Source organism: Peromyscus eremicus, chromosome 1 (assembly GCF_949786415.1).
Source record: "Peromyscus eremicus chromosome 1, PerEre_H2_v1, whole genome shotgun sequence".
Classification (NCBI taxonomy): domain Eukaryota; kingdom Metazoa; phylum Chordata; class Mammalia; order Rodentia; family Cricetidae; genus Peromyscus; species Peromyscus eremicus.
The window spans coordinates 118,538,371-118,562,993 of NC_081416.1; the positions used below are offsets into that span (position 1 = coordinate 118,538,371).

Sequence of the window (24,623 nt, forward strand, 5' to 3'; positions counted from 1 at the left end):
CAGGACAGGCTCTGAAGCTACACAGAGACCCTGTCTCGGAAAAAAAAAAAGTTTGAAAATTTTATATTGTGCTATTAATATTAATATGAGATCTTAGGGATGGAGAGATAAGAAAGGAACAGTTGCTGGGTGATGGTGGCACATGCCTTTAATCCCAGTGCTCTGATGGCAGAGGCAGGTGGATCTCTGAATTCCAGGCCAGAGCAAATTCCAGAACAGCCAGGGCTACACAGAAACCCTGTCTCGAAAAACAACAAACAAACAAACAAATAAGTACATGCATACAAACTTTTATTAATACTGTAAGGAAGTTTTTTTTAATATATGTGTACTTCAAGTTGGGGAAAGGACATAGTATTGCAAGTAGTTGGTGGTTTATCCTTTTATGTAAATGAGTATCTTAGAAAGGAGAAGAGAAAGCCTTAATGTGTTTGCTGGTTGAATTGCTGAACTGAAAACCAGGGTTTCCTGTCTGGATGATCAGTGCCCTGGAGTTGGTTAAAAAGTAGGTGTTCATTAATGTTGGAGACAGGGCTTGCCTTTTGAGATCTGTTGTGAGGTAAAAAGAGAGTCGTGGCTGCCCGCCCCTTTTACTTTATTTTTTATTCATTTTTTTTTTTTTTAACTTTCATAAAATTTTAAGGTAGCATTGCCTCAAGTGGCCCAAGAAGTCCTTGAATTTTCAGTCCCCTTGCCTGAATAGTTGGAAATATAGGCCTGAGTCTCTAGTTTCAACCCTTTTTTATGACTTTAAGGTCTCGCTTGTGGAGCCCGGGCTGGTCTCAAACCTTTGGTGTCAAGCAGTCTTCCAGCCTAAGCTTCTGTGACAGTGGGACTAAGGCGCATTCCAGGCTTGCCTCTTTAATTTCCTATGTGACATCTGTAAAACAGCAAGTAATGGTTTTCTCTTTTTATCTGTTTTCTTCTTCTTTCTTAGGTTTTTGTGGAGACTCTGGATAAGTGTTTTGAAAATGTGTGTGAGTTGGATTTGATCTTCCATATGGATAAGGTATGTCCTCTCCTAGAACAGGGCTCCTGGAAAACTGTGAGTTCAGAATGTATCTCCTGCCTGTGTACCTCCCTGTTCCGTCTCTTGTTCTTTGGCTTTGACCTAGTTCTAGAGTCTGTTTTAATTAATTAGTCAATTAATTTTGCAGTACTGGAGGTTGAATCCAGGGCCTCCCACATGCTAACCAGGTATTCTACCAACAAGCCATACATCAAGCCTGAACCTGTTTTATTTAGTAAGTTTTATAGTTCTGAGGGGCCGTGAGATGGCTCAGTGGGCAAAGGTACTTGTTTGCCAAGCTTTGATGACCTGAGTTGGATCCTCAGAATCCACGTGGTAAAAGGAGAAAGCTGACTACTGCAGATTGTCCCCGACCTCCACACATGCTCCATGGCATGTGTGCCCCCCCCCAAAAAAAAAATCTAATAGATTAAACAAGCATGTTTTTATCCATCTACTTGTTTGTTTGTTTTGTTTTGTTTTATTTTGAGACATGGTTTTCTGTGCATCCCTGGCTGTCCTGGAACTCAATCTGTAGACCTAGCTGATCTTGAACTCAGAGATCTGCCTGCCTCTGCTTGGATTAAAGGCGTGTGCCACCATGCTTGGCTTCTAACAAACATGTTTTTTAAAATATGTCAAATAGTTTTGAGGTTTTTTTTTTTTTTTTTTTTTTTTTTGGTAATGTATATGGGTATTTGTCTACATGTATGTTTGTGCAATAAGTATGTACCTGGAACCCCCAGAGACAAGAATATGACATTGGATCCTATGGGACTGGAGTTAGAGAGGGTTGTAAGCTACCATGTGGGTGCTGAGTGCTCTTAACTGCTGAACTGTCTCTCCAGCTGAGGTGAGAGCCCACAGAGGTGTATATATATATATATATAAATTTATTAAAGGTGTGGTCCCTCTCTCTCTCTCTCTCTCTCTCTCTCTCTCACTCCCCTCTTAAGAGGTTATGTATGCAGACAAGAAGCCACGCCCCAAGGCTTGTACTCCAAAGCTGTTGGCGGAAGGAATTCCCACAGCATCCAGCCCCAGTGTATTTTGGGTTCTGTTGCTGTTTGCTAAGATCTGTTAGTAGTTTTAGCACATAGAGATTACCACTGGGCCTGTCTCCTGGCTCTTTTGTTCACAGGTGACTTCTTGGTGTATAGCAGTTATGACACCAGAGTAAGTGGCTGTATCTACAAAACTGAAATTTTTATGTTGGTTATTACAAAAGTGAAATTTTTATGTTGGTTATGAAATGAGTGTCCTAGACGTGGGCTAATGACAGTGAAGCTTTGGAATGGGGAGAACTCAGGAACTCTGATGTAATAAACTTTGTATCTTAGGAGGCTGCAGGGCTTGGAGGTTAAGAGTGCATACTGCTCTTGCAGAAGATCCAGGCTTGGTTCCCAGTACTGCATGGTAGCTCATAACCAGTTAGTTGTCGGTAACTCCAGTCAGGAGATCTCATGCCCTCTTCTGGCTTCTGCAGGTGCTAGGCATGCATATGGTGCACACATACAGCCAAGCACTCACACACATAAAATAAAAATCTTTAAAAAAGAAAACAAAACTAAAACTTTGCATAGAACCTAATACATCTGTAACATCATCTGAGAGCAGATCCAAGATGCTCTTAGGAAAGCACACTCGGAGAGGATTGAAACAGACCCAAGTGGTGTTCTCAGATTTGTTTTGTTAGCATAACTATGATGAGGCCTGTGTTCTCATGTGCCAAGTTAAACAGGAGACAACTCACAGGGGGACATGGACGTTATTTCGTCCAGCTGGCACATGCTGTCCTCAGTGATGTTCCCTGGCAAGTCAGCCAACAACCTTCCAGTGATCCATGACTTTGGGAAGGAGTTGTGATTAAAAATCCTCATTTATTAGTACTTCTTTTATGTGTATGGGTATTTTGCCTGCATGTTAGTTTGTGTGCCACCTGTGCAGTGCCCATGGAGCTCAGAAAAGGGTGTTGGAGCTCTTGGAACTGGAGTTACAAGATGGTTATGACCCATCCTGTGGGTGCTGGGAATCAAACCCGGGTCCTCTAGAAGAGCAGTCAGAGCTCTTAACTGCTGAGCCATCTCTCCAGCCCCTCATTTTGATCAAACTGCCCATTGTTACGGCATAATTTTTATTAGTTTATTATCATTATAATGGCAGCAAGAGTTTTCAGACTCATTGCTGCTAGCATCACCATGCAGAGCACTTCCTGGCCATTCCAGGGGCTTCTCTTCTTTTTCTTCTCTGTTGACTGTACCAGGGTTTAAATAGGAGAATGCCCCAGGTAGACATAGCTAAGCAATCCTGGTCAAGGTCTGGTCTGGTTTATTTGTCCCAGTATGGTTCTGTGTGATCCAAAGAAGTCCTAACTGCTTTAGGGGAGCAGTCTGGTTCCTATAAGATGCTCTCAGTCAGTGCATCTTTGTTCAGATGTTAGACAGGAGTGCTGTTTCCCTTGGCCTGTCTCTGACTCTGTCATAACCTAGTGCAGGAGGATCATGGGGCCTACTCTTTCCCTGGAGAATTGACAGCTTCAACAGGCATCCAAGACTCAATGATGCTCTTGCGATGGTCAACCTCCCTTCTCATTTGAAAGACTCTGCTAAATGTCAGGTGTCTCTTAGCCCTTCTCTCTGCATGTGCTTGGTGTTTGTTGTTTACCAGTTGTTGAGGATGTTGCTGTCTTGTAATTTACACCAAGGAGAATGCTTCCCGTAAGCACTGTTGGGGGACAAAAGGTTAACTTGAGACTACGATTGAATTTGTTTTTGTTTTGTTTTGGTCTGTGTTTTTTGAGACAGAGTTTCTCTGTGTAGCCCTGGATGTCCTAGAACTCCCTTTGTAGATCAGGCTGGCCTGGAATTCAGAGATCCACCTGCCTCTGCCTCCTGAGTGCACCACCACCACCCAGCTGAGTTATTTTTATAGGCCTTACTATTATTATTTTTTTTTTTAAGATTTATTTATTACCTATACAGTGTTCTGCCTGCATGTATGCCTGCAGGCCAGAAGAGGGCACCAGATCTCATTACAGATGGTTGTGAGCCACCATGTGGTTGCTGGGAATTGAACTCAGGACCTCTGAAGGAGCAGTCAGTGCTCTTAACCTCTGAGCCATCTCTCCAGCCCCTATTATTATTTTTAAAGGGTTGGGTTTTCTTGTTGTTTTGCTTTTGTTCTTTGAGACCGAGTATTACTCTGTAGCCACAGCATGTGTGTAGAGGTCAGAGGACAAACTCGTGGGAGTCAGTCACTTCTCCCATAGGGGGCCTAGGTCATTAGGTTTGGCAGCAAGTGCCTCTACCCACTGAACTGTCTTGACACCCCCTCACTTTGTTGTTGTTTTAAAAACTAGGTGCTACTTGGAGTTAGCATGTAATATACAGAGTAGTGTTACCTGTCGTTTGCAAAGGCAGGCGTGGCGTTTCCAATATCTTAGCATAGATGAAAAGATCGGTCCTTCTGGGGAAAGGAATTTCCCAATTGACAGAAAAGAAGATAGAGATATCTGTGTCTTGTCTTCTGCTGTCTCCATGGAGCAGTGTATTTATGGGTAGTCTCTGCTGAAATGACCATCCTTGCTCCCACAGCAAGCTCTCTTTTTATAAGGCACTATTAAGTGCAGCAGTATCAGTGACGAGCAACAGAGTGGGCACTAGGCTGTCTGTATCTGAGTGCCAGATGTTCATAGGCATTACTTGGGAAGACTACCTGCCTAGTCCCTGATCCCTTGGGAACCTGTGGAGTGGGGCTCTTGGAAGAGCCAGCTGGTCTAGTGAAAGGTAGAGCATGGGAGAAGGGGGGTCCCCTGTTCAAGCTACTTCCTCTAAGCTGTCTGCTAAGACAGTGTTGAGAATCCCAGCATGCCTGATTCTGTTTGGTGGTAAATCTTCTGTTTTCTGTGAGTAGCACCACTGTGCACAGCCCCTCATCTACTCCAAGATCATCCCCATCTCCCCACCCTTCCAACACCACTCCTTCTTTCTCTCTTAGATCCTTAGAAAACAAACAGGCCAAAAAAAAGAAAAGAAAAACCACACACATAAAAACCCATAAAAACACAAAATGAGAAATCATAACATATAAGCAAAAGACCAGTAAGGTAAAAAAAATGCCCAAGTAAAGCATTATTAGACAAAATAAGCTCCCAAAATACCATTGAGTTCATTTTTTTAGGCCATCTACTGCTTAGTATGAGGCCTGCCCTTAAGTGTGATTTGTATAATTTGAATTTTTTTAAAAAGATTTTAACTTGAATTGCATCAAATTCATTAAATATTTGAAGGTAATTTATATTTTTACAATAAAACTGCATCTATAATGTATCTTTTCACTTCTTTTGGGGAAAGTGTTTGAGATAGGCGGTCTGTGAACTTCTCATAGCCTATTATGTAGGTGGCTTCAAACCCATGGTGTTCCTCCTGCCTCAGCCTCTCAAGTCTAGGATTACAGACATGAGCTACCACACCCAGCTCTTATATTTCCATTTCTTTAGCTATATCAATTAAAGCCAGGTAGTGGTGGCTCTCACCTCAATCCTAGCACTCAGGAGGCAGGGGCAGGCAGATCTCTCTGAGTTCCAGGCCAGCCTGGACTATAGAGTGAGTTCTAGGACAGCCAAGGCTACACAGAGAAACTTTTAAAAAGAAGAAAGAAAAAGAGGAGGAGGAAGAAAGTCTAGATCTGTCTATTTGCATTTTACATTTTGCTAAATTTTATCCTAGATATCTATTTTTATGTATATGGTGTTTGGAATATTAATTTTCAATGTATTGTTGCTATATAGAATTTACTTTATTCACTTTATATTTTGATACTAAGACCATTGGTTGTGTTAAACTCATGAATTCTCTTACGTGTTAGACATTTTGTTCATTTCTTTCTGGGGCTTTTTTTTTTTTTTTTTTTTAAGATTTTATTTATTTATTATGTACACAGTGTTCTGCCTGCATGTATGTCTGCAAGCCAGAAGAGGGCACCAGATCTCATTACAGATGGTTGTGAGCCACCATGTGGTTGCTGGGAATTGAACTCAGGACCTCTGGAAGAGCAGTCAGTGCTCTTAACCTCTGAGCCATCTCTCCAGCCCCCTTTTCTGGGGCTTTTACTTTGGATGTTTTCTCCAACCCCACTCTGCTGCCCAGGATCTCTGGTGTGTTGGCTAGAAATGGGATGAATGGTGTCAGGTCTTGGTTGTTGGTCTCAGGAACACCCTTCGTCCTGTAGCTGTGGAGTGCAGCATTTGCTGTGGGTCTTTGTAAACACTCTTTATCAGGTTAAGGCCGTCTCTTCCCTGTTCTTCCTAGTGGCGGGGGGTTTCTGATCGTGAAAGGATGGCAAGATTAATCAGAGCTGTTTTCTCCATCTCCTGGGTGACCTTTTGCCTCATTCTAATGCTGTTTTAAACATCTGTGAGGATTTCTGCTCAGTCAGTGAAGTGATTCCAGCTCTGTTTTATTGGGCATGGCTTTTAGAAGGAAGTAAGTGGCCATAAAAATACTGCCTATCTCCTATGTCTTATCTTTATGTAAGTTCCATACAGCATCTTGCTGCTGCAGCAGATTTCTTTCACTGTTGATACAACTGTTTATTTTTAGCTGTTGGTTGGCACTGGGAAATGACCGCTCTTGTCTATTGGAGCTGTTGAAATCAATGATGGAAGGAGTCAGAATCCTATCTTAGTCACCCTTTGGACAGCTGAAGGTGTTTTCCAGCAAGTGACTTCCCTTTCATTACATTTCTGGCTAATATTCACCCTCACAGAACATCTGCCCTCTCAGGTATATGGTAATAGTTCTGTTTTGTTTAATTTATATAGACAAAAGACCTATCACAAAATGTCAAGGTTATCTCTGAATTCCATCCTTCTTAACTGAAGACTTCCCACCTGAGGCCTGAAGCTCCTGGTCATAGACTTTGCAGGTCTGCATCAGCTGGTCCTGGTAGCTTCCTGTCACATTACACTCCTGGCGTGGGCTTAGAGCAGCAGGCCTGTGTAGACTACATATGACTGAATTTCTAATACTTTTGTTTCTTTTGTTTGTTTGAGAAAGCCTAGGCTTGCTTTGAACTTATTGTGTAGCTGAGGCTGAATTTTGCATTATACCCATCTTTCATTTTTATTTTATCTATTCCCTTTCTAGAACCCCGTAACCTAGTTTTCACAGAGACCCTCCCACCCCATTCTTAGGTGATTTCCTGACCTCTAGATCCTGTAACCATTTCTTGGCCATCACCACCCGCTTCTCCTCCTCCTTCTTTTAAAAATTTATTTATATTTATGTGCATTGGTGTTTTGCCTGCATGTATGTCTGTGTGAAGGTGCCAGATTCCCTGGGACTGGAGTTATAGATAGTTGTGAGCTGCCATGTGGATGCTTGAACCCAGGTCCTCTTAACCACTGACCCATCTCTCCAGCCCCTACCATCACCTTCTTAATGCCTCTGTAGTACCTAGTGTTGTGATCTCTTTAGCCAGACAGTCCCAGTCTTCTGTTCTTGCCTCTTTCATAGATTCAGCTATATTTCTTACTTAAACTACCACTTTTTTTTTTTTTTTTTTTTTTTTTTTTTTTTGAGACAAAGTCTCACTATGTAGCCCTGGCTGGCCTGTCTAGACCAGGCTGGCCTCCAACTCACTGCCTCTGCCTCCCCAGTGCTAGGATTAAAGGCGTGCGCCACCATGCAATCAAACACCACTTTTGAAGGTAATTCTCAAATCTGTCTTGACGGTCTTGTTTCGATGTCCTACTGTTTGTTGGTGACAGGATCTCACATAGCACGTACTGGCCTCAAATTTTCTACATAACTGAATAGGGTCCAACTCTGTGGTCTGTGAGGTAGCCGTCCACTCTTTAGACACATGAGGGTCATATCTTTACAGAGGTCACTGGTTCCTCGTACGTTCTGCAATCCCTAAACACAGCTCAGTGTCCTGAGTGTTGGCAGTATGGTAATTGAGTTGTTTTGTCGAAAACTGAGTGGGTGGCGTAGCATTCTCATCTGCAGCACCTCAGCAGCGAGAATGGTTGGAATCCAACTGGGTCTTCAAGATTGAGTCATCAGACTCAGTTCAGTGGCTTCATCAAGGGGCTAGATGGTCGGGTCTGTCCTCTCTCAATAGGGTTGGCTGGTGAGCTGCTGGGTGGGGCTGAGCCCAGGAAAACTGCCAAGTGGATAGCTCAAGTGGGAAGGTAAATGCTGAGTTTCGTGGTTGAACTTCTGAATCGAAGATAACAGGCCCATAAACTGTGATAATGGGTTATGTTCGTCAAATGGCCCTTCTGGGAACAGTTCAGCTGCAGCAGGGCTCATGCAGCCCCTTCTACATCTTAGTGACTTTGAAGCAGGTGCTCCGCCTTGCTTACTGGGCTCTTGAAACAAAAGGAAGAGTCAGGGATACCTATTTCTGTGTAAGTTTACTGAAGAGGGGCTTTAGACATACTGTTTGAGCTTGAGTTCTCACAGCTAGTTGGCACGCTTGACTGTCTCTGGCCATCTTTTCTTATCTGAATGTGCCTGAGAGAGAAGAGGGAGGTCAAGGCCGGCCTGATGTCTCATTGCATCCCTAGCCCTCTCTGCCGGTGTGTTGAGAGTGGGGATTTTTGCTTAAAGAATGAGGAAATGCATTTATTATCTCATCTCCAGAAGCCAGCTGTGGGCCAGGGCTAAAGAGCAATAAGACAACAGTTTGATGCTATTGTCAAAGACCCTCATACCGTCTGTCCATCTGTCGTCCCCATTCCTCAGTGTTGGCTTCTTTGCTTTAGAGGACAGTTTCTCATTCCGTTGGGACAGCTGACAGATTAGCAAAAAGGATTTCTTAAAATTCCAAAATCTGTATACTACATTTAAAAAGAAGGGGTCGGGGGAGCCAAGGCCTGTCCAAATTACCCCTGGTATCTAGCCCCACGGTGTTGCTCTTTTTGTGCACCTTACCCTGCTGAGAGCCAGTACGTGTTGGCTGCCAGCTATTCAGATCACACACAGCCTCTGGTTTGTTTAGTTAGTCCTTATTGGAAGCTAAGGGCAACAAGGTAGCTAATGCTGTACACAGAACAGCAAGGTGGTTGGTTGGTTGGTTGGTTGGTTGGTTTTGGTTTTTTGAGACAAGGTTTCTCTGTATAGTCTTGGCTGTCCTGGAACTTGCTTTGTAGACCAGGCTGGTCTCAAACTCACTAAGATCCGCCTGCCTCTGCCTTCCCAGTGCTGGGATTAAAAGTGTGCGCCACCACCGCCCAGCCCAGAACAGTAACATTTGATGTTTTAGAGCAATCTTTTTAGAATACAGCCCTTTCAAGAAAATTCAGAAAACAGTAAAACAAAACAACAACAAAACCAAAAAAAGCCAAATGGTAATGGCACATTCCTTTAGCCTCAGCACTCGGGAGGCAGAGGCAGACAAATCTCTGAGTTCGAGGCCAGCCCTGGTCTACAGAGCGAGTTCTAGGACAGCCAGGGCTCCACAGAGAAACCCTTTCTTGAAAAAACAAAAACAAAAGAAAAGAAAACTCAGTGTTTGCTAAGGTTCGTGAAGGGAGCTGGGTGTTGTGGCACACCTGTAATCCCAGCCCTTGGGCAGCTAAGCAGGAAGAGCTAAAATAGCTAAGGCAGGACCTCTGAGTTCAAAGCCAGCCTGAGCTATAGAGGTGAAACTCCACCCTAACAACCAACCAGATCGTAACTAAGAGCAGATGAAATAAATCACGTAACATCCACATCTTGGTGGTTGCTGATTTGTATCACCCTTAAAGGCTAGAACTGAGGTACATTTCTATGTTAGGACAGAGACTGAGCCACCTCTGAAACAAGCAGGACTTTCTTAATCATTAGCTAAGAACCCTTTGCCACACTTGCTGTCATGTAGCTCAGCAGAAGCTTGGTAATATATCACCCCAAATCTCAATCGCTTATAACAGTTTCTTTCTTGAGACTGAAATGTGGTCACCGGACTGGTGCTGTACTGTCGTCCTTTGGAGGTCTAGGCTGATGGAAGTCCACCTGGGTGCTTGTGTGTTGACTCTTACAGTGACACACCTACCACTAATCATTTCATTAGTCAGCGTGAGTTCTATGTTATGCTTAAGGGGCTAGGGGAATGCAGTCCTACCTAGTCCCAGAAGAGGGGAGAACCTGAGCTGTTTTTAATGTTACTAGTGACTGTCACTGATTTGGTTTGATTTTTTTTTTTTTTTTTTTTTTTTAAGCAAGGTCTCACATGCCTTAGGCTGGCCTCCAACTCATTATGTAGTTAGGGGTGGCTTTGAACTCTAGACTCTCCTGCCTCTACTCACAAGTGCTTGGATTACAGTGTGTCACAACACGCAGCTGCCTTCCTGAGTCTTGACTGAATTTCATTTTGTTTTGTTTCCATCATGTCCAGCAGACCACCACTGTTTTTTCTTTGTTCTTTTAGGGATAAAGATGACATTTAATTCACTAACACTTTTTATTGTGTATTCCAAAACTAGAGAAATGTTTTTGTAGGAAGGAAACATGGTTGACTCTTAGGAAGAGGCATCTTATACAGTAGCTTTCCTGACGTGCTAACAGTATATTTGATATTTACATCTTACATGCTTCCTACATGAATTTAAGGTTACTTTAGAAATGAAAATTCAGTAACAGATTCTGAGAAGCAGATGCCTCTTCCTTAGGAAGGCTTTGTGTAAATGACCTCTCTTTCCTGGGACTTCTGACCTTGAGGAAGTACTGATGCCTGCAGAAAGCATTTGTGGGTTTTTGTTTTTCACTTTTCTTCCTTCCTTCCTGCCTTCCCTCCTCCCTCCCTCCCTCCCTCCCTTCCTTCTTTCTCTTTCCCTTTTTCTCCTGATGATCAGACAAAAGGGGTTTATTAAGCATTTACTAAAAGAGTTGCTAAATACAGAGACACGGGATATGAAAATAAAGACAGACTTGTCTTTTACCCTAATTCTCTACCCTCTAGAAGCCTGTGGTTGAGCTGGAAGGACGGGTCATTGGTCTCAGAACAGGCCACCCCTTTGGAAACTTCCGGCACTCTCAGTGGACTTGGCGCTGTTGATGTGAGGGAGCCGCACTGTGCACTGCTTTTTGTACAGCAGCACCGATTTCGTCAGATGCATGTGCAGACCAGCATACTGGAGTTCACACGAGCAGAAGGCAGGCACATGGTTTGTGCAGAATAATAGAGTATCCAGGAGTAAGCTCTTAGCAGTACTGACCAGAAGTAGAGAAAGAATGAGATGTTGAAGGTAGACCTGTTTCTGAGGCTGAATTCTGAGATGCTATGGGCAGGATAGATGGTGGCCTACCTTCAGCTTTTAGCTGAAAGTCAGGACTTCTACATAGGGAAGCAGAGCAGGCAGCCTGCTGCCTGAGTATAGTGTCTCTTCTGGCCGTGGCCACTCCCTCAGGAGTGTCTTGAGTCAAAGGCTGGCGAGCAGAGTCCCACGGTGAGAAGTAGAAGATGAGCGTCAAGTGAGACTGTGTGAACTCCCAGCAGAGAAGTCCCTGGGCAAGAGTGAGTCAGAAGAGGAAATAGTGTGATGGGCAGCTGCCTGGTGCCAGGGATAGCCGTGACTTCACCCCTGGTTACTTCCGTAGGTGTGGTGATGGTCTCCAGTAGCAGATGAGGAAGCCAAGACCTAGGTGAGAAGTACCTGAAACTTCAGCATATGTTCTTCCTAGACAGAACGGGAGAACTTTAAAGTATGGCTATTGTATGTGTGGAAATGTGTATTCCTCTCAGTCTTTCTCCCCAAACTAGAAAACAAAAGAGTAGGAACAAGCTGAGTATGGTGGTACATACCTGTGATCCCAGTACTCAAAAGACAGGCAGGAGGATTGTATATAAATATGTGACTGTCCTGGTCACATATTTCCAGTTATACAATGGCACATACTGACTGTGCAGTTACTGTGAAATCATTTATCCACTGTTCTAGGGCTGGAGAAAGAATTAATAAGGCATTCCTGTCTATGGCGCAAGGGGAGATAACCTCAGTGTATGCTGACCAGTGATGACTGAAGAGAGAGGGCACAATGCAGGAAGGTGAGGATTAGGTGGACATGGCCTGATATCTTATATGGGGTAGTTGAAGAAAGCGTCTGATAAGATAGCATTTGAACAGAAAGAAGAGAAGAAAGAGATCTGTGATTCTGGAGCAGAACATTCCAGGCCCATAGAACAACACGTAAAAGGACCTTGATGCCTGAAAAATGCAGACAAATAAATTTATGGCTAGATGACAGTGAGCAAGAAGGAAGGCATAAGAGCTGAGGGGTGGGAGATGTAGGAAGAGGATGGGGAGGTCACTGTTAAGTCATGGTTCCAGAAGAAACGTGCCGGTTGTGGCCTCTGCAAAGAGAACCTGGGTAAATGCAGAGACTAACTTTTCAGGACATTGCTGTATGTACATAATGCCTGGTGTGTGTGTGTGTGTGTGTGTGTGTGTGTGTGTGTGTGTGTGTGTGTGTGTGTCTGTCTGTCTGTCTGTCTGTCTGTCTCCTTCCATTCTTCACTCTCCCCCTTTCCCCTCTCCCTCTCCCTCTCCTTTACTGCCTGCCACAGTCAACAGTCAAGTCACACTCTGCTGCTATAAGGCAGAGTCTGAGTTTGAGGCCAGGTAAAATGATAAATTGTCTGCAGATTATCCTTCCCTACCCTAGAGGCTGTGATTGCCTTCACAGCCTCTGAGAGCCAAGCATTGTGCTCCGTAAAGGGCATGGCCAGCCCAGTGCAGACCACAGGGTACGTGCTGAGTCTGAAAGTAGTTCCATGCCAGTTGAAAACAGCACAGTCCATTTACATTGGCTCACCGTTCAGCGTTTGTGACCTTGTCTGCTTGTGACTTGAAGAGTTAGTTCTGGAACTTGTCTCTGACATCAGCTAGCTCTTACAGAGAAATGTCCCGTTGTCCTCCCTCGGCTTAACTGTTGAAGAAGAATTTACTCAGTTACTTGTAGTAATTAATAAATACCTACAAGAAGTACTCCGAAAAGCCCAGAGCGCCACAGTTGATGGATTCTGCAGTTTCCTACATAACTGTGTCCCTTTTCAGGACACACACCCCTGAATTACGCCGCTGACGCTGTGTTGCATGTTACTTACACAGAGCCAGGGAAGGGGTGACGGTTCCCTGCTTACCAGCCCCACCTCTTGGGCCATCCTACCTGTAGGACAGGTGGGAACACAGGCGTCCTCTCAGATTTGTCGCTGGCCAGCTCTTCTCTTTAGACGTTGATCCATAGTCACACAAATGCGTCCCAAACCATGTCACATCTGACCCAGGTGAGAGGCTGGTGCTCCAGGAGTGTGCACACTTCTCCCGTGACCTGCCACCTTTCTCATTCACTGTCCCCCAAACCCCTCTGGGCCTTCCCATGGCTCTTCACCCACCTACCCACCACCTGTCTCTCCCTATAACTGTACTAGTGCTTCCTAAAAGGCAGGGGTCTCGGGCCTACTTCACCTCCTCTTCCATGCAGTGACCAAATGCGCCAGGCACGTCCCTTCTTCTTTTCTTCCCATTGTGTGACACCTCAGATCTAGGTGACTACAGCAGCTGTATCCAGACATCCTTTGCTCTTATCCACTTCACCCGGTCTGATCCTCCATCTTCCCTCAGTCTCTGTTCTTCCCACTGCCCAGGTCACCAGATTTGCCTTCCTCACCTTCCGGATGCACACGGATGGTCTCTCCTCTCTGCCTCTGCCCATGCTGTTTCCACATTGAAGGGCCTGTCTCCCTTACCAAGCTTTCCAACCTTGTCAAGTTTAGAGTCCGGTATTGTACTTCCCCAAGTCATTTATCTTCTTGCTCAGAATCCATGTTTTCTTTTTGTTTTGTGTTTTTTAAAAAAGATGTATTTATGCCGGGCGGTGGTGGCGCACGCCTTTAATCCCAGCACTCGGGGGGCAGAGGCAGGCTGATTTCTGTGAGTTCGAGGCCCGCCTGGGCTACAGAGTGAGTTCCAGGAAAGGCGCAAAGCTACACAGAGAAGCCCTATCTTGGAAAACAAAACAAAAACAACAACAACAAAAATTTATTTATTATGTATACAGTGTTCTGCCTGCATGTATGCCTGCACACCAGAAGAGGGCATCAGATCTCATTACAGATGGTTGTGAGCCACCATGTGGGTGCTAGGAACTGAACTCAGGACCTCTGGAAGAGCAGCCAGTGCTCTTAACCTCTGAGCCATCTCTCCAGCTCCAATCCATAATGTTTTCAATCCTGATTTTGCAAACACCTTTGGAATAGTGTCAGCACTGTTGTTACTCCATTTGCAGACTGTCAGTTAGCCAAACACTAGAGGGTCTTCTTTACGGAGTTGCCTTATTGATGTGTTGCAGCTGTGTTTCCCAAGTCTGGGAAATTAGTTTTCAAGGTGAAATAATCCCTGCCCCCTCCTTCCCTTGTGGTACTAGAGCAATGACCCAGGGGTTCCTCCCACTAGACACGTTCTACCGCTGACTTGCATCCCTACCCTTGGGTTTGTTAGATAGAGTTTTACTATTTATTAGCCCAGGCTGACTTTATACTTGGAGTCCTCTTACCTCAAGTACTGGTGAGGCAGGATAGCAAGGAGAGGAAAAGGAATCTTTACTTTGGAATTCATTGGAAGCCTCGTGACAGGAGATGAACAAGAATCCAACATGATTAACAGCTGTGTAAGGCCTTTTTCCCTTCCCAGCCATAAACCTGCATTTTCCAGGAATCTCACAAGAAACGTATTTACAAGGAAAGGACATACTCAGAACCCTTTATATGATCCTTGTGGTTCCCATTGTTACCTTACCAGGCTATAATTATAATTTCCTCCAAGGAATATCCAGAGCCACCTCATTTGTCTTGTCAAAAAGAGGTAGAAAAATCGGTTTCTTAACAACATCTTGAGGTTTCACTTTGAGAGCCACCCAAATGGTATATATGACCAATACTAAGACACTAAATTGTTGTCCCTTGAGGGGCCTGTGATCACACTTGGAAATATGTTCCTTTCTCATCTCACACTCATTTCTCAATGTGTTCCACATCTTTCTGAGTGGATCTCTTTCTCTTAACTCATGATTAAACCTGTATTAATTAAAATCGCTCTTTCTATGAGGACTGCTGAGACAGATTAGTGGATAAAGCACTTGCCATCAAGCCTGAAGATGTAAGTTTGATCCTCAGAACCCACAGGAAGGACAGAACTGACTTCCCCAAGTTGTCCTCTGATTCCCACGGACACACCATGGCACAAACATGCACCTACATATCCACATACACAATATAAATAAATAAATGTTTTTAAAAATATCATTTTAAAAAGTCTTCAAGCCGGGCGGTGGTGGCGCACGCCTTTAATCCCAGCACTCGGGAGGCAGAGGCGGGCGGATCTTTGTGAGTTCGAGGCCAGCCTGGGCTACCAAGTGAGTTCCAGGAAAGGCGCAAAGCTACACAGAGAAACCCTGTCTTGAAAAAACCAAAAAAAAAAAAAAAAAAGTCTTCAAGTCTGCTTTATAAACTGAGTGGTCCTGAAATTGTTTTCAAGATTGAAGCCACAAATCCCATTTTGAACTGAGTCCAGGTTCTTAAAAGATTAAGGGAATTCCTCAAGCTGTGGAGGTGGCATTAGAGAACCTATCTGCATCCCTTCACAGCTGACACTAGAATAAAAGACATGAACCACCACACCCACCTAGTGAACAGTTTTTAAAAACCAGGTTCGGGCCAGGCGGTGGTGGCCCACACCTTTTATCCCAGCACTCAGGAGGCAGAGGCAGAAGGATCTCTGGGAGTTTGAGGTCAGCCTGGTCTGCAGATTGAGTTCTAGGACAGCCAAGACTACACAGAGAAATCCTGAGAGAGAGAGACAGAGAGACAGAGACAGAGAGACAGACAGAGACAGAGAGAGAACAAAAATCCCCAAATTCGCCAGGCGGTGGTGGCACACGCTTTTAATCCCAGCACTCAGGTGGCAGAGCCAGGTGGATCTCTGTGAGTTCGAGGCCAGCCTGGTCTACAGAGCGAGATCCAGGACAGGCTCCAAAGCTACACAGAGAAACCCTGTCTTGAAAAACAAAACAAAACAAATCCCCAGATTCTAATAAAACCTTGCCTTTCAAAGTTATGAACTGTGTGTCCTCACTAGCTTCAGGGTGGGACTCCTTTTTCTCAGAGGTAACGGGGTGGGCTCAGGAGGACCCCGCTTCCTGTAGGAAGAGTAGGAAGAGGCTCTGTGGGTTTTGGCTTCACCAGGTTCTTACTCTGCAGCTCAGCAGCCACCTTTTGTTTGTTTGTTTTTGGCTTTTTTTTTTTTTTTTTTTTTTCCTGAGGCAGGGCTTCTCTGTGTACTTTTGGTGCCTGTCCTGGATCTCGCTCTGTAGACCAGGCTAGCTTTGAACTCATAGAGATCCGCCTGGGTCTGCCTCCCGAGTGCTGGGGTTAAAGGCGTGCGCCACCATCTGGCTTCAGGCAGCCATCTTAAAGAGTGATTTGTTGCTTCAGTTTTCCTCAGTGATAAAGTAGAATGCCGTATTTCATCAATGTGGAGTGTCTTCCTTCCTTCCTTCCTTCCTTCCTTCCTTCCTTCCTTCCTTCCTTCCTTCCTTCTTTCTTTCTTTCTTTCTTTCTTTCTTTCTTTCTTTCTTTCTTTCTTTCTTTCTTTCTTTCTTTCTTTCTTTCTTTCTGTTTTTCTTTCTCTGGGGATGGAATGTAGGACCTTTCATGGCTAGGCAAGTGCCTTGACAGGCCTCATCAGTTTTGTAGTTCACTTCTTTGGGGAATAGTTATGATTTACCATCTCAAATCAGGATTTGTCTTATAATCAGAGGCATGTCATAGTTTAATCTGTAACACTTCCCTTTTATAGTAACACGTAAAGCCAGTGTGGTTGTGGATCTGGTAAGTACAGTACCTCATACCTTTACTTATTGGGGATTGGAATTAGTAATTACTCAGCTCAGTTAATGCTGAATTTGCCTTATTTTTTACATTCTTCCTGCTTCTACACTATGCCCTTAACTCTGACTAAACTCCTCTTCCTAAGAAGTGTTGACAGTCTGCTGCCATCTAAGCGACTGGGACCCTTGGGAAGGCAGGCATACTGCATTCTTTCCCTTCCCTCCGTCTGCCTGGAAACCTTTAATGTCAAATGACTGAGTAGTTAAGCAAGTGAGTTTTCCTGAGTGTAGAAAATACTTGGGGACTACTACCAAAAAGGTGACTCCGAAGCCCCTCACTGTCACATGCAGTCACTGCCCTCATCTCTCCCACCTTCCTGTCCAGCCTCACCTCTTGCCATTTCCTGCTGTCAGCCATGTGCTCAGCGATACTGAACTATCTGTGGCTTGTCTTCGGGATGTTACTGCTTTGTATGTGTGTCCCCACATGGAAGAGGGTGACAGTAGAGTGACACCCTGGGCTTTTCTGTGGCCATGCTTTAGAAGGAACAGGAACTGTGGGAATGGAGGTCACTGTGAAGACAGCATTGTGGTCCAGCACTTGGGATCTTTGTGATGGTCAACTGAAGAGTGCTTCATTACCTGACTGTGCTGTCGTTATCTGATGGGAGGGTGCTAGAATCCAAGGACGGAGGACACCATTGCCATTGCTCCAAAGGACTCGGTAGGGGATGGAAATCAGTTGAGGCATACTGTAGCTCATGCAGTGGAGAAGATTTTGATGGTTACTTCTGTTTGACAGTAGATAGTTCTTTTATTATGGTTAGTTTCTGACAGTTACTTCTGCTAGACAGCTCGGGGACAGTACCGAGCACCTCTTTTCTCTGAGCTGAAGGAGATGAAAACTGGATTCTGTGTAGGGGAAGAGTTAAACAAGATGACTTTGAGGACAGCCTCTAAAGAACCAGCCTCCATCAGGTATTTGCTGTGTCAGCCACCGAGTGACCAGGTGTGTCGTGTAAATAGTGTTCTTCCTGCATCATCTTCTTTATCCTTAGACCAGGAAGGTCTAAGGTCTAAGATTCTGGGTCTTCCCGTTTAGAGGTGAAGAAATGGACTTGGGAGCATGGCCTCTCTAAGGTCACCCAAGTGACAAATAGCCGAGTCAATATTTGTAGCCTGGTGTCTGCATCTGAGAGTACTCTCCTACACCATGTCACACTGCCTGTAGTGTAGAGCTAGGGTACTCCTGCTTTTGTACCGTAAACATGAGAGAAGATGGACTGGTGCCATGTTCTGTTAGCCCACATTTATTTAGGGCAAGGGTAAAAATAAAGAAGACAAGGTCTGGGGCAGGAGAGATGGTTCAGAGGTTAAGAGCATTGGTTGCTCTTCTACAGGACCTAGATTCAATTCCCAGCATCCACATGGCAGCTCACAGCTGTCTATAACTCCAGTTCCAGGGGACCTGACACCCTCACACAGACATACATGAAGGCACATCACCAATGCACATGAAATAAAAATAAATTATTAAAAAAAGAAAAAGAAAACAAGGTCTGGATTGTCTTCTATGCTCAATACCATGTGAAATTTGAGATCAGTAATACAAACAGATAGATGAGGGAAAATGAAATGATAGACTAGAAAAAAAAGTCCTGTTGGAACTTTGGTTTTTCTTTTTTTCCCAGGCTGGCCTTGAACTTGTAGCAGTCCTTTTATTCCAGCCTCCCAAGTACTGGGATTACAGGTGTGCCCCACTACACCTGACTTAAGCACGCTTGATTCTCTCTTCCTCCCTCCTGCTCTTCCTTTCCTTCCTCACTTCCTCTGTTTCTTTCTGTCACAGGGATTGATTTCAGGAGCTCACACACACTAGGCAAGCACTCTATTATTGAGCTCCAGCTTCAGCTGTAGAACATTAAAAAGTAAAAAAGATTATTTATTTATGTGTGTGTGTCCACATTAAGTGTATACATTGAGTGTGTGTGTGTGTCTGTTTATTATGTGTACCTTGTCTGTCATGTCACTACAAGGGTTTGGACTCCGATAAGCACTCTTAACCACTAAGCCATCTTCCTAGCCCTACAAGACATTTTTAGAGATAAATTAGAGGTGAGGCTCAGAGGTGGAGCATTACTGTCATGCACAAGGCCCTTCATCGGATGCCCTGAACTAAAAAACAAAGCAAAGATTTAGAGAACCCTAGCTCAGAGTTGGTTCTTTTAAAAAGGAAGAAATAAGAGCAGGGAACATAGTTTGCTAAGTCAAGTGTAAGTACTCAGAGAGCATAAATCATGAACCAGTGAGTTGTGATTCTTTCATGACAGCATTCCTCGAACATGAAGACAGGCCAGTTGCTGGGTGATTTGCCACCCCGCCCCTTCTTGGCATGGACACTTAGGGTCAGGCCCCCCTCCCTGAACTAACATAGCATTCTGTACGGGTCATGGTACTTGTCGCAATCTTCTTTTATTATAGTTAATTCTGTACAGGTTTTATCTTTCTTGATTCCAAGTGCTTGAGGACATGGTCCACATCTTATCGCTCTTCCTCCCAGCACTTAACATGATGTGATGTTAAATATGTTTGAAAAGATAGTTGGAAGCTGCGTGGATGTTTTGAACATAACACATTACCTCTGTGCTTAGTTTATCTAAGTTTCTAAAGGTATCTCAGCATTATAGTGCAGTGCATCAGTTGATCTTAAATGGGACGAGGGTGGGGGTGCTAAACAAAACATGCTGTTTCAGAGTCGTGGGAGTATATAATACACCTTCAGAAGTTCCATTAAAATAACATAATGGTAATTTAAGAATTAGCTCTTGGGGCTAGAGAGATGGCTCAGAGGTTAAGAGCACTGGCTGCTCTTCCAAAGGACCTGGGTTCAATTCCCAGCACCTACATGGCAACTCAAAACTGCCTGTAACTCCAGTTCCAAGGGATCCAACACACTCACAACAATCACATAAAATAAAAATTAAAAAAAAAAAATTAGCTCTCCTACATTGTTTTATCTCCCTAGTTCCTCAGTGGACCAAGTATTCCTGGTTCTTCCCTGTGCCCTCCATGGTATGTATTGCAGAAATCCCCATGTTGAGGGTGGAGACAAGCCCTTCCCAAGGACACAGGGTACCAGGACCTTCATCCCTGGTTCACTTCACAGTATGTCAAAGAAAAGTCTGCCTCCAACCCCATAGCAACAGTCACTACCACTGAAGCAAACTGTCCGGGAAGAGGCAGGGTGCAAGCCACCAACGCTGGTCAGCTCTGATTATCACACTTTCTTTTTGGCTTAGAGCAGAGACATAAGGCGATCCCCAGGGTACTAGAACAGCAGTGCTCTGCATTTCTTGCGATGCTGGGGAAACACTGGGCTTCAGATGAGAGCAGTCAGAGAGAACAAGCCACACTCTCCAGGTCTCTGGGGCATGCATGTTTCCACCTTCTCTGCTTTCCATTTCTCTCTAATATGGAAAATATGAGAACTAGAAACCGACCCTAAGCCAAAATGCTTTCTCTTCCAAAGTCTACTGAGTCCACTCCCCTGGTTGTCTCCGAGCACACTCCCTCTAGCAGACAGGAGAATGAGCCACCCCTTTCCTCCCCAAGACTCTCTTCCCCACTTATTCTCTGAAGACCTTTCATAGAAGTTCCTGAAGCAATCTAAGCCAAGAGGGGATAGAAATGTTATCTATACTTGGCCTTTTGTGTAGTGAACTTGTGGGCTTAGTTTGTACGTGAGTAGGAATTCCTTTTTAAAGCATGGGTATTGTGAAGTTGATGCCTGGTTCTCTAACATAAGCAGTGACCATGTTCTTCTATATTTGGTTAGCATTTTATTGATTCTGTCTTATCAATGGTCAGGCGGAGGGGGGAAGGGAGTGTGCCCCTGTCTTTTGTAAGATTTTGTCCTATACGCAATTGGAATTACTCCGTCCAGAGGTTTCTGTGCCTGTCCGTAAGCTAAGAGTGTGGTGTGGCTAATAATGTCTGATAGTGTTCCAGAGACGGTACCTCCCCTCCCTGCCCAAGATGGGGTCTTGCCATCTCTACTGAGAGATGCATTCTGTTGAGTCAGTGCTACAGAGGTGTTCCGAGGCACATTTTGGGTGACACTAGGGACTGAAGCTGACTTCTTGAGCTTTACTTTGAGACATTGAGTACTTGAGCTTTGGAGCATGCCAGGTTAGTGTGGAGACTGCTTCACTAGAGGAGAAGCCTGGTTTCTGTGGAGTGCTTGCTCCCTTCCACTTCCCAGCCGGTTTGCTTACAGTGGCAGCGACTGCTGATACATGCTTAGAGGCAGGATACTCTTTGACTCCAGGGAGAAACGAAACCAGGGATGGGACTCTTGAGGTCCCGGCACCCTGTGTCCTTGGGAAGGGTTATTGAAACTGCCCTGTCTCCACCCTCAACAATTCCACAACTTGATTTCTGTATCTTTGAGATGGCATTTGTGGCCTTCCTGTTGGACGCATGTCAATCTTCTTGTGAAGCTAGCAGGCTCGTTTTAATCTGTCTTATCAGAGGGCCAAGTTTGGAGGTCATGCCAGATCAACAAGCTGAGTCTTGAAATCCAGTTGTGGACTCTTTCTTCCATTACACCAGCAATTATGAGCTAACACTTCATAAACATGGAGCTCTGGGCACCAACGGGAGATTTAACATGGAACCTCAAAGGATCACGGTAGACAAGAAACATGCAAAGAACAATGCAACTGACTGAAGTATCTCAGTGGACACCCATTCAGGTCACAGAGAAGATCTTGACTCTACCAGCAGAGCTCCTTAACTTCCTTGACTTAGGTGCCCAACTCTGGGAAGTTAGAACCCCAAACCTGGAACAATGTGTCTGATTTGTACAGAACTGCTTAGCAGGATGACCATGAAGAATGAGTTTAAGGCAGCGAGGTATGGGATTGGCAGATCTCAGCAGTGGACAGCATTACAAGCTCTAGCTCTTATTTGGGAAAGTGCTTTTTTTCTTTTGGGAGATCCAGCAGGTTGGACAGTCCTCTTTCTTTTGTGCTGAGGATCAGGCGCAGGTCCTTGAGCATACTGCAGCCCTCAAGTCATTTAACATCTCTGATGCCTTCTAGTCTTATTTTCCCTGTGTGCACATACATCTACAGTAGAGCTGCTGGTCAGGTTTTATATGGCCATAGAACTTTGAAGGCCCAGCATTATCCCTATGCACTGTTGGCACCCTTAGCATACACTAGATAATATTCCTGTTTCCTCTACTGTTTACTGGGTACTAGCTACTACATTCCTGTCCATGAGACATTTATATCACCTCTAGAGGATGCTTCAAACATATAACTTACATTGTTTTTTTTTTTTTTTTTGAGATTATCTTATTGTAATCCAAGCTGTCCTCATACTTGTGATCCTCCTGCCTCAGTCTCCCAAGTGCTAGGTTACAAATATACACCACCATACCCAGCTTCAAACAGGTAACTTCTATTGGCAGAAAATAGTAAAAGAAAATATTGGACTGGGTGGTGGTAGCACACACCTTTAATCCTAGTTCTAGAGAGACAGAAGCAGGCAGATCTCCTAGTTCAAGGCCAGCCTTGTCTGCAGAGCGAGTCCAGGACAGCCAGGGTTACACAGAGATACCCTGTCTCTTCAAAAAAACAACAACCAAAATAGAAAAAGAAAATACTGGATATTCAGTTGATCCAGATGTGAGGTGGGTACCCCAAGAGAAGGATGCAACAGCTTTTTAGAAAAGAAAAACTGAAGGGATACAGATATCTGAGTGGAGTTAGGATGGGGAACAGAGCAGAGACATGATAAAACAGGTCAGAGTATCTGTAGATTTGGCATTTAGCTGAAATCACTTCTACTTTTGGTTGTTGGGGGATAGGAGTTTCAAGAGAAAAAGTGTAAGTAGTGTAGAAACCCCAGCTTTCACTCATTGGAGTGTGGCCATAGATTTGTGCAAGTCAGTCTCAGGAAACCCCAGCTGCTACCTCACATTCTTCAGTCTCTTAAGATTCCAGACACATCTCTCACCTACACGCTCTTTCTATGTCAGATTTGTTCTGTTGGAACCTTGGGTCTGCCCTAAACCTTTATTTCAGATAAACGCTTCCCTTTCTTGTGCTTATTTCTAGGTCAGAGTACCACCATACTGGCCAAGAACTTAGAGACCCAGCAGCTGCTCTTCTTTAACGGCAGTAAGCAGTTCCTCATCGGTTTGCCAGTGTCGTTAGGATAGGTGGTCACCGCGCTGACGCCGTGTTACAGTGTTACACCGGGAGTCTGTGTTTGTGCAGCACACGCTGTTCCGAGAGGTGGCGGGCTCTTGACCTTTGCCCTGCTCTCTTCTAGTCACACCTTTTTCACTTCTTTGTTTTTATTTTTGAGATTATAACATAATGACAACATTTCTCCCTTCCCTTTCCTCTCTTTAAACCCTTCGATATACCCTTCCCCAGTCCTTCAATTTCATGGGCTCTTCCTTCTTTCGTTGTTATTGTGTACATATATGTATTTGTATGTACATATGTGTAAATACAACCGGCTCAGTCTGTATGATGTTGCTTGCATTCATGTTTTCAGGGCTGACCATTTGGCACTGGACAAACCAATTGGTGTGCTCTCCCTGCACCCAGCTTTCCTCAACTGCGTATAGGTCTTTGTGCAGGGTGAAGACCTTATGGCTTCCCCTATCTAGTCTGCCAGTCCGTTGGTGTGATTCTTGTTCAGCTTGTGTCCGTGCAGTCATGTGGGTGAGGCTTTATGGGTGTGGCCTCTGACATTCCTGAGACAGTCTCACAGCAGACCCCCGTACTCCCATTATTTTGATGTCACCGACCTGACTTGGGGTCAGCCTCTTTCCCTCACCCTCCTTCCATGGGGCAGTACTTGAACTCTCAGTGTTCTCCGCTACTCACCTAGACTTCTGCCGGCATCCTCTAGGCCAGCCTATCAGCCACCTCCTGTCCCCTAACAGAAACCTTTGTCGTCTGCCCCTGTCATTAGCGCCGCAGGTGCCTCGGTTCAGTTTCGTTTCTTGGCTGCATGCTTTCCACACCACTGTTTGGCAGCCTCCAGCTGTCTCAGCTCACTTTTATCCACTCAGATAAGTTTGCAGCAGCCTTTTATTCAGAATTTCTGGCTGGCTTGCAGGGTTACCATGGGCTGCTATCCATTCATCATCCTGTGGTTACTTATGTTCATGGAGCCATGTCCCCAGCAAAGGGTGCTCATGATGTTTTCGTGATAATATAATTTTGGAATTTAATCAGATATTCACAGGAAGCCAAGAATGTGGAAAAATTAAACTAAGCCTGGCGGCGGCGGCGGCAGTGGCAACATACACCTTTAATCCCAGCATTCGGGAGGCAGAGGCAGTCTGGTCTCTGTGAGTTCCAGGACAGCCAGAGATACAACAAGAAACCCTGTCTCGGGGGAAAAGACAAAACAAAACAAAACTGAATGCTATAGAAAGATGTAGTGGCATTTGCTTTTTTTTTTTTTTTTTTCTCCCTGAAAGTGGAAAGACCCACTTTTTTTTTAATAATTTATTTTTATTTTATGTATGTGCATTGGTGTTTCGGCTGAATGTATGTCTGTGTGAGGGTGTCAGATTCCCTAGAACTGGAATTACAGACAGGTGTGAGCTGGCATGTGGGTGCTGGGAATTGAACCTACGTCCTCTAGAAGAGCAGTCAGTGCTCTTAACTGCTGAGCCGTCTCTCCAGCCCCATGGCATATGCTTTTAATCC

General features: G+C 44.6%; 1 protein-coding gene across 1 annotated transcript in view; it reads left to right on the plus strand.

The window, feature by feature from the left end:
- The window catches only part of Ap3s2 (adaptor related protein complex 3 subunit sigma 2), a 47,381-nt gene that overhangs the window by 11,680 nt on the left and 11,078 nt on the right, over positions 1–24,623 (plus strand). The window contains exon 4 of the mRNA XM_059272611.1: positions 938–1,009. Coding sequence (XP_059128594.1) covers positions 938–1,009 — 72 coding nt within the window. The remainder of the gene's footprint in view (positions 1–937; positions 1,010–24,623) is intronic.